The sequence below is a fragment of the Poecilia reticulata genome, linkage group LG4 (genome assembly GCF_000633615.1).
Source record: "Poecilia reticulata strain Guanapo linkage group LG4, Guppy_female_1.0+MT, whole genome shotgun sequence".
Lineage (NCBI taxonomy): Eukaryota > Metazoa > Chordata > Actinopteri > Cyprinodontiformes > Poeciliidae > Poecilia > Poecilia reticulata.
Window position 1 is genome coordinate 27,749,262 of NC_024334.1, and position 16,230 is coordinate 27,765,491.

A 16,230-nucleotide genomic window follows, 5' to 3' on the forward strand; every position below is an offset into this window, starting at 1 on the left:
TTCCTTTTCACACCCTTCTTGCTTATAAAAGAGACAAACAAACTGAAGGTTTTCAGAACACATGGAGAGTGGCTTGGAGAAGCTGTTCGCTGTGTCTTCTACTTCTGCAGACGTTTGGTTGAAAACTCATATCTTCTTTTATGTAAGTTTGAGAAAAYACCTAGCAAATTCAGTTGTTTAAATTGTGCCAGCACATGTTCACTTTACCAAATTTAAAACGAGCATTATTTTACTTTTAATTTGTTTTGCATTTGTGTATTAATAATGTATGGGTTACTCAATAATGCTATACTTTTTTGTACAGTTCTTGTCTTTACCGTGGTTTTCCTTATAACTTCTTTATYTGCAGTCATACACTCTGAATTAACTTACAAGTGAATTTTCAGTAGTGTCTGCGCATTTTCCACATCATCCATCACTTTAATTGATAAGACTTCCGGATGACATATTTACACCCCCAATCAGCAGTGAAGTAAGATCCCCTTATGCGTCACCAGTCCGGGGCTTTAAATACTGGCGTCCACTGAGCGCAGCAATTAGAGCGTCTTTTAGGAAGCASACACAGCGGTCAAATAAGCGACCACTGGCTTTACTTTAACATTTTTCAGATTGCTGAACTCACCCGCTGCGCTTTTACCTGGACAGGATGGCCAGCTCTGGACTGCAGATCGTTGGTTTTCTCCTCTCCTTAGTTGGAGTCTCTGCTACTATTGCCGCTACTTTCATGGTCGAGTGGGGAAAGGAGAGTCAAGCAAAACACCGAACCTATGACGGTCTGTGGATGTCCTGCAGCGGCACCTCCGAGAGGGCCACCTGCGAAAATTACAAGTATCTACTGAAACTCCCAAGTAAGTTTCAGCGCTTATTCTATGAGATGTTCCACTTAAAAGTGACCTGCGTTTAAGCTTTCTGTTTTGTGATCCTGCAGTTGAGGTCCAGGTCACTAGAGCACTGATTCTGGTCAGCCTCTTCCTCTCCGCCGTGGCGCTGATTGTCTCCATACTGGGAATGAAGTGCACTCGCTTCATGGATGCGATGCCACAGAGCAAAGTCAAAGCAGCTGTCTGCGGAGGAGGGCTGTTCATACTCGCTGGTAGGAATGACATGACTGAATATAAATATATCGTCATCTGCCTAAAAAAAATCTTTTGGGCGGAAAAATGTAGTAGTTTTTTTTTTTTTTTTTTTTGTCAAAATCATGTTGGCAAATAAAAAAAATATATTATTTAAGTCATTATTTTAGGAAGGTTGTGATATTGTACTTCGCTGATCGGTGCCTTTCTTTGTCAATTATTATTTTTCAAATGTCCTTGGAAATAAGATCTGAGGTTATCATTTCATAATGACAACTTGATAGTAAGTAATTAATTTACACCAGTGGTCAGTAGTTGCAGCTTTTTACTGGTAAATATTGAACCTGTTAGTTGCTGTTAATTTGTTTATTCTGTGTAATGGAGGTTTTTGAAATGGATAAGATGACTCTGTGGTCAGGGTGGAATGGACTGTTGTTTAGGACCAATTACAGCACTGACTGTGAATAAAATTTATAAAGTAACTTATATTTGCAGTGGATGATGGATGGATGCTCTTTGGTGCTGTGCACTGTATGAAATTATGGCTTTAACTCTGCTGCTGTCCAAAGGAACTGACTTTAGTGTCTAATATGCAACACTAGACTGATTAAACTTGAACKTGGCTATTCAGCAATGAACAGAGACTTAAATGTAATCTGATATGTATGGATTTTAGATCCCTGTTCATTTAGTTCTTAATGTACCTGCAAAGTTATTTGAAAAACTTTTCTTTTGCATATCAGACTATCAGGGAACTATATGTTTGTGTTTGGTTGTGTGTGGAGGAATGGAAGATGCTCCTCAAAGATGTGGTTGCCCAAAGCATCATTCACACAAGAGACATCACTGCTCTTTTTTTGAAAAACACAACTTTTTTTGTTTTGTGGCCAAATATTTAATTAAATAACATAAAATATTACAAACGGGATTTTTGAAAACAAGTCAAGCAGTGTTTTTTTTTTCTTCTGATGTGGGTGGTTCATGCTTCAKCCTAGTTAAAGATTGTTAAATGTAAACATATGTATTACTAGTCTTTAAATGATATTCGATGTTGCAAATGAATGCAGGACATTTAATATATCACAACACAGGGACACCATGAGTGTAAGGAAAGTCGAACAGAATTTCTTAGAGTAAACCAAAGGTAGTAGTTACTACATTTAAAAGCTAAAATCAGAAATATCTTTGATGCCATGAAATTCCCAACAAGGTGAGAGAGCAAAATGCTGAACATGTGCTCACACTCAGTCACTGTTGCTCCCTCAGCATGCTTTCAATCCAAAATGTTTTTCTGTTTTTAACCTTGTTTTCCATGGTCGCTACTGTCTTTTATCAGTAGCGATAAAAGACAGAAACAAAAATGCATAAATGAAAACCTCTCATTTAAGTATGGAAATGTAAATAAAACCAGAATAAAATATTATTAACTAGAGAAGAACAAAGTAGAAACGCAGCCATCCTGAGAGCGTTCCGCAGTGAAAAGTGTTTAAAGTTTAATAGCGGTGCTGAGGCCAAATACTTCAATTACTGAACTACATGGCTTAAATAATGTTTATGTAAAGTATAGGTTTATTGACCTTTTTTTGTCTTCACATAGTTATTTAACTTAGAAGACTGTGAAGTTTAAAAATGCTGGTACTTGCTTGTTTAGATATTTTAAATGGAAATGTGTGCAGTTATGACCAACAATTATTAGCTTCCAAAAGTCAAGTTGAAGAATATTGTTTTCATCTCAGTATAAATCTTATATATCTGCTTATCTATTCAGTCATCAACTAAAATTAGTTTAAATGGAAAAAATAATAATCATGATTAATAAATTCAAAAGCTTCTAAATATTGTTTTCAAATGCATTCCATCGTTAATTTAAACACATTTAGCAGCAAGGGGCTTGTTTTGTTTTCTTTCTGTTTTCCTTGTATTTTACATTAATCATGAACAAATTAAGCTCAGACATGACTGCAGATGACACTTTTTAACAATATTTTTCTTAACTCAGGTGTCTTGACCATCATCGTTACCTCCTGGTACGTCAGTAGGATGGTTGAGGTCAACGAAAAGGCACATCGACTCCAAAAGTAAGTAGAAGAGAAGAGTGACTGACTCACACATAACGCACAAACAAAAGCACTCAGCTGATAAGGAGATGTGCACCTAAATGTGTGTGTGTGTGTGTGTGTGTGTGTGTGTGTGTGTGTGTGTGTGTGTGTGTCTTTGCAGCAGAGAATTTGGTCACGCAGTGTTCGTCAGCTGGGCAGGTGGATTCTTCACTGTGCTCGGAGGAGTGATCCTGAGCTTACGGAGATGTTGGGGGTTCAGTGGGTCATCAGAGTCCATAAGCACCAATCAGCTTCTCTCCACTGCTAAGTCCAATTACGTCTAGAAGAGAAGTTTGGACTCCTCGCCCCATGGTGGGATAACTGTGCATTGTGTCCCATTTTCAGATGTATAAATGTAAAAAGAAAAAAAAATGCAATATTGAAAGTTTTCTATAAGTTGATTTTAATATGATGACATTTTGTACAATCATGTGTAGTCTCTCCACCTTTCTCCTGTTTCCTTGCTGTAAAGTTTGCTACACCTTCTGTTGGGCCTCACACTGTCAATATGTTCTGCATTTGTTAATTACATGTCTCATAGTTTTATATTATTGTTCTTGTACATGGATGTTTCTACACTACATTACACTGCATGATTGTTTTTATCTTGTTTTCAGCACAGTGGTTTAAGTGGAAATCGTTTTCTAAAGCCAACGCAGAAAACATAAATATTCCAAGGAAAGCCTAAACGTGCTAATAACAGAATAAATATGATGATGGATATGGTCTTGAATTACACTCTGATTGCTTCCTTATTTTGTATTTATTCAGCAATAAAGAAAAAACTTGATTATGTTTACAGTTGTTTTGTGAGTTTATATATATATATATAAAAAAACATTTTTTGCAGTGATATTTTAGAATGTTTACCAGATTGCATGAATCTAAGCTGGCCCTGGTTTAAAATAGGTAAATTCAAATGTAGCATGTCCAAAACTTTGCCATTTAGGCATTAATTGACATGAACTGATGGGTTTATTAATTGGTTTAATGATGTTTTTTTCTACTTTTTGAATTAGATTCATGTAAAATAAATGTGTTCTTATTGTTGCACTCAGTGAAACTTTTCTGAAATAATTATTTTTAAGTTAAGATGGTGCTCTAAAGTGGCAGATATATAACCTCTTGGTAAACGAAAAGCAGCAATGAACGTGCGAAGAACTCATGCACCAGCAATCAGAGCTTTTCCCACACTGAGACAATTTCCTTCCTGTAATTTGTATTGTCACTTCAACATCTTCATACTTCATGTTATCAGCATCCAAATGAGTGGGGCTATCAGAGGGAGAACAAATCTATCTGCATGACCTACTTTCGATTTGCCTTCCTATCAGAAAACACAGAAACCTGAAAAAAAGTTGTRAAGAAAGATGAACTCTGAAATGTGTGACTTCCAGAAAGTTGCTGTAAAAGACTGAAATGATCACATTATTTTTAGAACACGAAAAGAAAAATTTAGAAAGAAAACAGAACTCCGGGATACAAAATTCAACTTGAAATTTATATTTAGCAGTGTAATGGATTCGTCAATACCCTCCTTGGTGAAATTAGAACTTGCGATTTAATAATAAATTCATTTCAGGTCTCTTCAAATATGCTTCTATTCTCTCAGCTGAGATAAATGCTCTAATGTCTTTGCTAAAATGTCAGAGCTCAGTTCCCTTGTGTTTTCAGCAGATAGGCTGTGTTTCACAGGACTGGCCCTCTCCTTGAAGGAGTCTGATGATGGTCAGCCCTTCCTGATTTCCAAGAAGCGGTGGGTACAGCAGGAAGAAAATCATGGGCTGAAATGATGTGCTGCGTGATATCAATGTCATTTTCTTCTGGTTGTGTTTTTTTTAATGATGTAAAAAAAAAAAACAAAAAAAAACTGATATCGTCTTTTATTGTGTATAAAGTGAGGTCATTCAAAACTGTCCAAGTCTCTAAAACATGAAAAAGAAATAAAGTTTTGTTCAAAAACAACTTAATCACAATAGAAATACCACGTAGGCTCAGTTTATCTCAGCATGAGTGCAATTACCCAAAACAAATTAACTTCAACAGAGAATATATACCGCATATGAAGTTATATTTAATTATATGATTCTACATGTTTTTAGATTCAGTCTCTCACAAATGTTGTATGACAAACATGTTGACTATATTGATTATAGATTATGAAATATCGATATATAGAACTTAATGTTCCTCCATTATTAAAAACCCACTTGTACATGCTGGGTCATAAAGGAAAATTGTTTTCTTTCTCTGAATGTTTGTGTTTATTAATAATAATAATAATAATAATAATAATAATAATAATAATAATAATAATAATAATAATAATAATAATAATTTCCTTCCAGATCTCCTGTGTTCAATCATGTGCCAGACTTTTATAATGTTATGTTGCAGTATTTTTACAATATTTGATTTAAGATGGTCTATCTATGTTTATTTCATTCCTAAGAATGAATAAATGTGCAGTAAATGCCATTTTAACATGAAAAAAACATTGATTTGCTTCACTGCCACCTAGTGGTTAAATCATCATGTGGTGGAGTTTAAAATCTGCTTCTAAATGATTAATAAAATGGTAAAAAAGTGAGATAGACTCAAATAGCAGATTAATTTGTCAGACTGAAATACCTTTAAACAGATATTAATCACATATTTCATCAAGATGTTATGTCTTTAATAAATATGTTTACTTTTGATCTGATGTAATATTTTAATCCTAAATATTGTGTCTTCAATGTAAGCAGGAAATTGACATAATATTCACAAATAAATTCTTGAAAACCTCAGTAGGTGATTAATGTTTCACTTTCTGAACTGAATTACTGACAAAATTAACTTTTTACTCTGAGTGAAATAGTTCAGACACAGTAATTTTACAACTTAGAAAGTTGTAAAATTGCTTTTCATCAGAGTCCATAAGCACCAATCAGCTTCTCCTTGTTGTTGTACAACAACATGTGGTTTTCAATATCAATACATTTTGTTGTAATTAAAAATACCCTTCATAGATTATGAATTGTTTACAATTAAGACCCAATATTTGTTCTGACAGAAACAAGTAATATTGTTACGGAACTTGCATATCCCCGCTTTGACCGCCTGAGGGAGACATTGTCCCAATATTAGACAAGGGTCCGAATCAGAATGTGAACGCAGTTTCCCTTGAAGCTTATTCTGGACAATATAAATGTCCAGAATAAACTTCGCTATGTGTGTCCTTGTGAATTAATTCAATGAATAGGAGCAACAAAACGACAGAAGGTCTGGAATACAAGACATTTATGCTAAGAAACATGAGTATTTTTAGACAGTTTGGGGTCAGAATGTATTTTGCTTTGAGCAAACTCAGTGTTTCATAAGTTGCTGAATGGTGAGTTGTGTAAAACAATAATCTTTAAGCAATTCTTGAAGGCTGGTAGAAAGTCTAAGTGGTTTACTTATAATGCCTTGAAAAACTGTTAAGCCACATTTTTCTGCAGTTACATCACCAAGACTTTTGGCTAAACTGTTAGACTGACTGAAGAACTGATTTTCAAGTTGTGCCACAAATCATTAACATTAGGTCTGAACTTTGACTGGACCACTGTAACACATCAATTGGGTTTGCTCTAGGTCAGTCCATTGCAACTCTAGCTTTACGTTTACAAGGCGAAACTCTAACCAAGTTCCCTCTACCATGTTTTCTTCCAGTATCACCTCATATTTACCATCTTCAATTCAACTCTGACTATATTCCCTATCTCTGCTAAAGAAGGGGTCTCCCCATAGCATAATGCTGCCAATAATGTGTTTTACAGTGGTCATGGCTAAAATATTTTTGCTTGCGCTATCAATGATGTCTTCTTGCCTTTTCTATAAACTGAACTCTTTCTGTCAGCACATTGCTCTTCCTGCCTGGGTTGACGGCCATGGCTTGGCAGGTATTCAGCGTTCAGTGAAATCCTGAAAACTTGAGAAATTGTCTCATAACCCAGCCCTACTTTCAAATTCTCCACAACTTCATCCTCGACCTTTCAGCTGTGTTTCCTGGTCGTCATGATGCTGTTTGTTCACTAATGTTCTCTAAACATCCATTGAAAGAACAGCTGTGTTTATGTTTATGCTTAGATTAAATCAGCCACAGACGGACTCCATTTATTAATCACAAAACTTCCGAAGGAAAAGTTATGTGGAAACCCCCCCCCAAAAGACTAGGATTCAAATTTACATAGATCTTTTAAAAGCAAAAAGCTCACATATCGATGTGTAAATAGATTCTCTAATATTTAGTTATATAAATGTCTGTGGTTGGTATGCCAGTGATGGGATCGTGTTTATCCTCCCCCCTGCAGGATTCCTCTGCCTCCCACCATCTGGCCTGTCTGCTGGTCAGCAGCCCTGATTGTGCGCTATAGCCATTCATCTCACGGGAGGGAGGGGAGGAGTTTATGGAGCCAATGAGGGGTCTTAACATGTGTGTTCCCGGTCCACTGCCAATATTTCCGCCTCTGCTCCCGTGCTGAATGGATCTATGAGGAAGCCTGTGAATTTACTGTAAACCGAGGCTGCGCTCATTGCTTTGGATGAGCCTCCAGCCGTCTCCTGCTGCTCTCCGCCCGAAACCGAGGCAGAGGATGGATGGAAACTTGTGTCCGCTGGTGATCCTGTCTGTGTTCCTGCTGTCCAGCGACTTGCGGCTCTGCTCAGCTGCCTTCCTGGAGCCGGTCGACCTGTTGTACGATAGCGCCGTGCGGGCTTTCTACGGCGGCGACTATGAGAGCGTGGTGCGCTACATGGAGGGAGCGCTCAGCAGCCACGGGGGAGTCCGGCGCACCCGGGTCCGGTGCCGGCTGAGGTGCCAGGACCAGCACCCGTTTCATGAAACCCTCTCGGACCTGCGCTTCTTCGACGTGGTGCTGCGCAGGGCTGCGTGCATGAACGCATGCATTGAGGCGAAGCTTGGCACACAGTCCGTGCATAAGGTCAGCGATGAGGTCATACAGGACTTCAACAGGAGGATCCCCTACAACTATCTCCAGCTGGCTTATCAAAAGGTAAGGAGGCGACTGAATGGGAGCTATTGTTGTCTAGTTGCTTTGGTACGTGATCAGCTGTTCCTGCTGCTCAGAAAAGTGATGGAGAGACACAGAAGAGCACACCACTTGTTGCTCGCCTCCTGCCAGAACAACTATAAACCCAGAACACACAGCAAAGTGAAGTGGCTTTTATAGATTTTTTTTTCTGTTTTTATTTTATTTTTTTACCACACCAAATGTTTCAGATCATTAAAAACAACAACAACAACTTCTTATCAGACAAAGAAACTTTGAGTGCATACAACAAATAGGTTAGTAGTTTTAGTAAAAATAAACAGGATTCCACAGAATGAGTTACTGGGATGTTACTGGGATCCCTGGGTTTCCTCCTGGACTTGTTACCTTGTTATTGAATCTCGGAAAAGTGGAGGACCTTCCACTAACCAACCTGGCCTATCTTAAAACTTTAATTCCCCTTAAATCGTGATTTGATTTTGGTGAACTTCAAATGGCTCGGGTTCATCAGCCACATGAAGATTGCTGCCGCATGTGTGTGGTCAAGTTCACTTAAACAAAGCCTGTCTGACAACAGAGAATGGGCTAAGAGATCTCAAAACACAACACAGTATTCACCAGTCTGAAAACGTTCAGGAACAAAGTCACTAATAATTCCAGCAAACCTTTATGTGAAAGCCTTTATTCTTAAATGGAGAAACTAAGGAACAGCAATGATGCTTTCCCAAAGTATCCACACTACTAAAATTACTTCAAGAGTGAACTCATGATTCATCCAAGAGTTAATAAAAGAACATAAAGCGTCATCTAAAGCACCGCAGACCTCACTTTCTTAATTAAGATCAGTGTTCCTGATTCAACAATAAGAGACAAAAATGTCTTCCATGGGAGAGATCCAAGGTGAGAATTACTGCTGCCAAAACAGAACACAAACAAAAAAAGACATATTGATTCTCCCCAAGCGTTATTAGAAATTATCTCACTGACTGATTAAATAAAAGAGGAATTTTTATATCTTGAAATAAAACACATTCCAGAAAAAAGAAAAAAAAAACACATGGGATAGTGAGACATGGTGGTTGTGTGATGCTCTGGGACCATTAACAACCAGTTATTAGGTTTAATCATCAATCAATCAGCACATTTCAGCATCAAGGCCTTTCAACGTGCTTTACATCATAAAAACAACAGCCAACAATTGAAACATAAATTAAACACTTTGTCTGGCGGCATTTTTACACATCAGAATATTTATCAATGTTTCATTTATAATGTTTCAAAAGCAGTGTTTCAACTGTTTCGCAGTTTTCAGGAAGTTTGTTCCAGATTTGTGGCGCATAGATGCTTGAATGCTGCTTCTCCATGTTTGGTTCTGGTTCTGGGGATGCAGAGCAGACCAGAACCAGAAGGCCTGAGGGGTCTACGAGGTCGATACAATAACAGATCTTTAATGTATTGCGGTGCTAAACCGTTCAGTGATTTATAAACTAACAGTATTTTAAAGTCTTTTCTTTGAGCTATAGGCAGCCAGCATAGGGACTGTAGAAATGGGTGATGTGCTCCATCTTCCTGGTTTTAGAACGCGAGCAGCAGCGTTCTRRATCAGCTGCAGCTGTCTGATTGATTCTTTTAGGCAGACCTATGAAGATACTGTTGCAGTAATCAATTTGACTAMAGAAAAACACATGGGTGAGTTTCTCTGGAACTTGCTGAGACATTAGTCTTCTAATCCTGGAAATGTTCTTTAGGTGATAGAAGGCCGACTTTGTAGCTTTCTTTATGTGGCTCTGAAGGTTCAAGTCCGAGTCTATCACTACACCCAGGTTTCAGGCCAGGTTTAATGACAAATAGTTTTTCACCGCACCAAAGCTTCAATCTGCTTCGAACATCCTGAATGCATTTGAATTTAATCAAAACCAGAACTCTCTTAATTATGCACTCAGTGGATGAATCACAACAGCTTGATTCTGCATATCGTACCACTTTATACACTTGCTTCACTACTTTGGAACAAATGTTTGCGGATGTCTTTCTCTGTTTTCCAATCCTCAACACACCACAGTCAGCTGATTGCTCTCTCCACACACACATGTCCAAAACAAAGTACACCATGAGCTTCAGCCCCCTGCCTTCTGTTGAGTTCAAGCTGTGGGAACGACTCCAGAGAGACAAGACAGAAGAAATTCACTAGTGTGTAAATCTTTTTTTTTTTTTTTTTTATTGTTTTTTGCCATGTTTGTCCTAGGAGTGCACAAACATACCAGTGTTTACTGAGAACAGGCATAGCTTCACACTCCTAAGTGTCTTCCTACATGTGGTTTTATGTAGAAAGAGCCGATTTGGTTAATTGCATGTTTTTGTTTATGTGTTTTGTGGGCAAGAAGAAGAATGTAGTGGTTGTACTTTTGTGTCCAAACCTGGCAGTGACGACGGAGGAGAGCCGAAAATATCAGCTTCGGACTCGGGTCAGTTGCATGTCAGGTCTGAGTTAGAGAGTGGAACATTTACACAGCAATGTAAAGGATTAACAAAAGCCTTCAAGTGACACTTTAACCCACTTGGAGCTTGCCTGGAAAGTTAGCATCTTCTGCTTCGCGTGTATCTGAGACCCAGACGACTTCCCCTTGCTGCTGGCTGTGGATCTCTTTCACACACTGGGTTGATGACTCTCACAAACAGCAGCAGACTATCAGTCTTCTTACTGTTTATATTCAAACAGAGTCTCCCTTTTTTCTGGAGAGGAACAKAAAGATTAAAAGCAGAGCTGACCGTCATAAAAGTCCGCTCTCCTCATGTCTAGACTTGAGGATAGTCATGTCCAGATGCCTATCCAGCTGTAAAAATAGAACTAATCTGTGTGAAGAGGATGTGATGTCTTTAACATCTGCCTGAGGAAGAAGTGTCTTTAATGTTGGAGCAGATTGTTTTGGGCCCCCTTGCGATCTGAGGTCTKTATGAGCTGAGGAGATGCAGGCATGTCCATGTGGATCCCACCAGCAGGAGGTTCTCCTCTCACCTGACTGATCCTTACTGACACACCCAAAACAAGGCCGTTTTCACTATTCACATCTCCCACTCTTCTGCCACTGTACTTTGCATGAGATCGACCGACACGAAAGACACAAAATGCAGCTCCTCCAAAGGGATGGAGGAGCTGCAGCGACCCACAGCTCAGGTGGGTTTACTATTAAGTCAGGTACTCCACAAATCTGCTCTTCGTGAACAATGGCAAGAAGTTATTGTTTGGAAGAAAAAACTAGAAGTCCCGTCTGTAGATTTCTATAATCCAAGTAGAGGAGATGTTCTGAATGTTCTGAGGATGAGACCACAACTGGACCTTTTGACAAACATGAAAAACAGTACTTGTGGTGGGAAGGTAACACCTTGAACACACCCCATATTGAAACATGTTGGTGACAGTATTATGCTGTGGGGAAGGCTTTCTTTAGCACTTGCAGGGAAGCTGGTCAGAGTTGGAGGTGAATATGGGACAATCCTTGAAGAAAAAACCTTAGTGACTGTAAAACACTTGAGACTTGGGCACGATTCAAGATGTCAAAAAGTCAAATCCGTGTGAACACTTGTGTAATGCGTGTATATGTGTTTGTTTGAGGGTAACCTGACAGTATTTGTGAAAATAAAAGACTTGCATGCATTTTTTATTATTCCAGTATCATACAGTCTCTGCCAGTTTCAATGCTGCCACTGGGATTGTTGGAAGTTGATGCACAGTGATCAACATCTCCATCTTCTGGTGTTCAAATATTCTATATTTCTARTGTAGTTTTGTTTGCTTTGTTCATAAAAAGAAGTGGGGGTGCCACCCTTCACTCATGGGCTGCAGTTGTCCCTGCATCTGATTGCAGCTCTTTCTGCTGCAGTTCAGCTACTGGAGGATCAAAGGCCCTGAACTACCTTCAGGGGCCAGAGGGGATTGGATATCCAGGGTTTTTACTCTTAATCTGATAGGCYTTTCGGTGGTGCTGTTCCAGGAAGTTTCATGTTTAATGCATCTGTTTATTGTGCCTCTTGTGATCACAGCAGATCTGGCCAGAGACAAAATATTTTTACTTTGCCCTGAAGTAGCGCAGACTGTAAAAGTTTGGGTTGCTCAAGGGAAGTCTCCCATGGCGTGTTGTGTGAATACACAGAAGCTGAAATACATACACAGCATTTGTGGATAGTCACACAATTAAAGGCAACAAAGTCAGAAATGCAACCAGAGGAAAAGCTTGTTTTACGGCTTTTAGGATAAATCTAACCTGACACGGAAAAGCAACCAGACCCATTTCATTCCTGCATATAACCAACAAGTTTTTTGAGACGGTGATGTCACAGTCCAACTTCAGGCTCACCTATGTCTGTTGCCCCTTGTGCAAACTTCAGTGTGTACGCACCAGTATTTATGGCAGTATTAAAGCTCTGACATAATTACTGCTCCCTTTTGCCTCATTTTCTGTGTTTCTGTGTGAATGAAAACATTTCAAGCTACTCATATTTTGCGAAACACCCATGTGGATAAGTCCTCAAAGGAGATGCCCAGAGTAAAAGTTTGAGTTGCTCAAGTCTCTGATGGCTCAACTGTTCTTTCTGCTGTGTCCTTTCACAAGATATAAAAACATGCATCAAATGCTAAAAGGAATAAGTTTGAGGAACCGTAGTTTTTTGTCATTGCGTGTGGCTTTTGTGTTCAGGTTTGGATTTTATTGGTTTCTTCATCACCCTAACCCTTACATTCTGTTTGTTCACATTTTATTTAACTTTTGTTCTCCACCTTCTGACCTGAAGCTTTCCAGYCAACTAAATGCACATCACCATCCTCATTGTGCTTTTATTCATCAATTTAAATACCAGATTGTTTTTGGTATTTTTTGTACTTGCTGCACAACAAACCCCTTTTAATTTCCCGTGGTCTTTCACCTTGCATTTCTGGTTTTCCTTAAAGCGACTTTGTGCTGAAGCTGAGTTGGATCTGCAACCTGCTGTCTACAGAGCGTAAATGTATATTTCTGTATATAATTTGGATCTTTTCTTTTAGTAAAGTGCCTAGAAATGACACCTGCTCCTTATTGACACGGAAAGTTTTTTCCCCGTCAGTCTTGTTAAATTTTGGCGTAATGAGACTGCGAAAGGCTTCCGATGTCKTTTATAAAGGTTGCACAGATGTTGCCACAGTAAAGCAGAGCATCACCAGAGCAGAGTTTGCTGTGTAAATGCTCCTTTCTTCATCATAAGTGTGATAAATGAGTGTGCATACCTGTCTATTGTAAGCCAGTCTGGCAAAATCKGTTCCTACAAGTCATGATGCAGAAAATGGAAACTCTCACAATCACACATGTAACTATACGACTATGACTAATACAGGTTGCTTTATATATTCATCCTCTAAAAGTGTTTGTTCCAGAGTTCACTTTACTAGCCTAATATTTTCAAAATGCACTGAAGTTTGTCCTCTTTGGGGCTTTTGTAGAAATGCCTCTTGAAATTTTTGCCCCTTCTTTCTCCACAGTGACATTTATTATTTTATTACAGCATAGCAGCAGGCATCATTCAGCTCTCCTTAACTTAGATGTTCATGTGGTTAAACTTACTCGGCTGCATTCGTTGTAGTGGTTTTATATGCTGCAGAATGTGAAAGTTTTGTGCTTCATCCCAAYTGAGGTCTAGAAATGTTTGTGGTCAGAAAAGCCTTTTTCATCTGCTGCTCATAAGAAAACATGCACTAAAGACTTTCTCTGACTTCAGAGCAGTAAAGCGTGAAAAAAAAACACTACTGTTTGCTTAAAGGCATGCAGATCATATACAGCCAAGTCAGATCTATGTGTTAGATGGAACCACACAGTCGTTTTGTGGTTATCCTGTTTGGAGAGCCACTTGGAGCTTGGAGCACGAGGCAAAGTGGTGAAGGAGTTTTTGGTTGGTGAGATCTGGACTCAAAGCCATTGTTTTTCTCCAAGCTTGTTTTGTGCAACACAAATTCCATATTGGAATTTCACACTTCATTGTTTTTTTTGTTCTTCAATTCCTCACTATTCTTAGTTSCAGACTTAAATGTAAAGTAATTTTATATATTGCCTACTATTAGGTTGGCACCCAGTCCTCGGTGCCAGAACATAAAAATCAGATTAGGTACTTTAAACAGACTTCCGTAACACAAGTCCCTAAAAAGGGGGTGTGTGTTTTTTTTTTTTTTTTTTTTTGCAAGTGATCTAATCTAATTTGTGTCTAGACAGTGTGGACATATGTGCATTTTTTAATCTCAGTCTGGGCAACCAAAAGGAAACATTCCTTCATTCGGGGTTGCTCATTCTGTAAAACTTATATTTTTCTGTTAATTGAARAGCTAATGTGGTTCAGATGTATTAGCCATTGTATTTGACTAACAATATAACAAYAACGGAACATTTTTTTCAAAYGTTTTACTGGCTCTAGTGGCCTTTATTTGAGYGTGGCCAGACAGGAAAGTGGGTAATGAAAGAGGGAGAAGAAAACATGTAGCAAAGGTCATGAGGTYGGGACTCAAACCTTTGACAGCCGAAGCGAAGAGCAAGGCCTCGACACCTCAACACCCCTAGATTTTATGTTTTCACAGCTGAAATATGGTTAACTTTGATCACATTTCCTTAAAATGACTCTAAATTGTGAGCTTTCTAAATGTTTGGTGCCTGCAGTAAAGGCAGTTATGTAGCACATGACAAGTTAATGAAAAGATTAATAGTGCCCTATGAAAATTTTATAGTTATAAAAGTAGTATTGAAGTGCTGTTAAACACAGCAAAAGATTTTTTAACACATCTTTGGAAACACTTTCCGTGGATGTTTTCATGTTGTCCTTTGCACTTAAAAACAGACTTTTTGCACAAAAACTAAAAGGACATGCAGAATCATTTTTAGCATACTTTAGTTTGAGTTGAGGGTCTATCCTGCAGAGTTTTATGTTTTTTGTTTATTTTTTGGTTTGCAACCTTAAAGCCCATTCTTGTGCAGAGCTGTAGTGATTGTCGTCTTTGTGAGTAYAATTCCTAACTTGTCTGAGTTACTCAGCATCTTGGCAGTCCTGTGATCTTCAGAGACAATTCTCACCAGTTCTCTTTCTAACATCTTTCACTTTGTATTTCTGCCAGGCTTGTTCTGTTATCTATGTCTCTCTTTTGAAATTATTTACAATACTTCTTGCTCCTATTCTTAACACTCGAAATTGCTTTGATTATTTTATTCATCATTCTGCTCCTTTCTATTAACAATCTTTTARTAGTCTGAACTGATTTCTTAACTTGGAGAAAATGTTTAGTTTTAACTTSATTTCACAAGCTTTAAGCATTACAACGTTTGCAGCGCTCAACAGGGGTTGTTCTAGTTAATGGAAAAAGTCAGAGAGAGRTTAATTYTTTTAACCTTGCTAAGTTTACTGTTTTTGTGAAGTCATTTAATTTTTTTGTTCCAAGTAAAACAATGTCAGCATCAAAAGCTAGGATTTTTACAAAMACTTAAAATAATTAGCTTTGTTTGATAACACTTTAATTKTTGATGATTTTATTCATTATTTTAACTCCTATGTATCAACAATCTATTATTTTTTTCACATAAAATTTTGTGTGCTATGTTCGCACTGAGGCAAATATTTGTTTTGAAAAGAGAAAAAAAGTTTGTTTGGATTTGCAAAACAAACCATGATGAATCTGATTTGTAAAAATATATTTTATGTCTCTTAAACTCCGTTTATACTTTATATTTGTGGTACAATAACACACAAACAACATGACTCAAATGTTTCCTAGTGCTCCAGTCTCAGTTTAGCCTTTCACTGTGCCATTAGTGAAATCGGTTTACTCTCTGGACTCCTCTAAGTAGTGCTGTGCTTTGAACAAACAATCGGACATTGTAGCAAGTGGCTGTGGAAAAGGTCTTCTGCATGACTGGATTTGACTGGATAACACAGGAATGCTGGGGCATGCTGTGGCACCTTCGTTCGTCTTGGCCTAATTAAAAAGTTTACTGCTGCTGGTTAAGCAATGGCTTTTAAATA

General features: G+C 38.1%; 2 protein-coding genes across 3 annotated transcripts in view; both read left to right on the forward strand.

The window, feature by feature from the left end:
* The first annotated feature begins 71 nt into the window (after nt 1-71).
* LOC103464131 (claudin-19-like) lies at nt 72-3,967 on the forward strand. 2 transcript variants are annotated; one of them, XM_008408005.1, is made up of 5 exons: nt 72-142; nt 646-848; nt 929-1,093; nt 3,073-3,151; nt 3,294-3,967. In XM_008408005.1, coding segments are annotated over exons 1-5 (612 nt in total). In that variant the 5' UTR covers nt 72-140; the 3' UTR covers nt 3,457-3,967. The 2 variants fall into 2 exon arrangements, with proteins under 2 accessions (XP_008406227.1, XP_008406228.1); XM_008408006.2 differs by lacking the exon at nt 72-142 and having other exon boundaries at nt 548-848.
* A 3,605-nt stretch (nt 3,968-7,572) lies between these two features.
* p3h2 (prolyl 3-hydroxylase 2) overlaps nt 7,573-16,230 on the forward strand; it is a 48,568-nt gene continuing 39,910 nt past the window's right edge. The window contains exon 1 of the mRNA XM_008408121.2: nt 7,573-8,208. Within this exon, the coding sequence (XP_008406343.1) occupies nt 7,738-8,208 (471 nt within the window). The 5' untranslated portion in view covers nt 7,573-7,737. The remainder of the gene's footprint in view (nt 8,209-16,230) is intronic.

Bases quoted from the DNA above. Each gene is read 5' to 3' on its own strand.
- LOC103464131 (XM_008408005.1), top strand. The intron at 849-928 runs GTAAGTTTCAGC...GTGATCCTGCAG, and splicing joins GTATCTACTGAAACTCCCAA to TTGAGGTCCAGGTCACTAGA. The intron at 3,152-3,293 runs GTAAGTAGAAGA...GTGTCTTTGCAG, and splicing joins AAGGCACATCGACTCCAAAA to CAGAGAATTTGGTCACGCAG.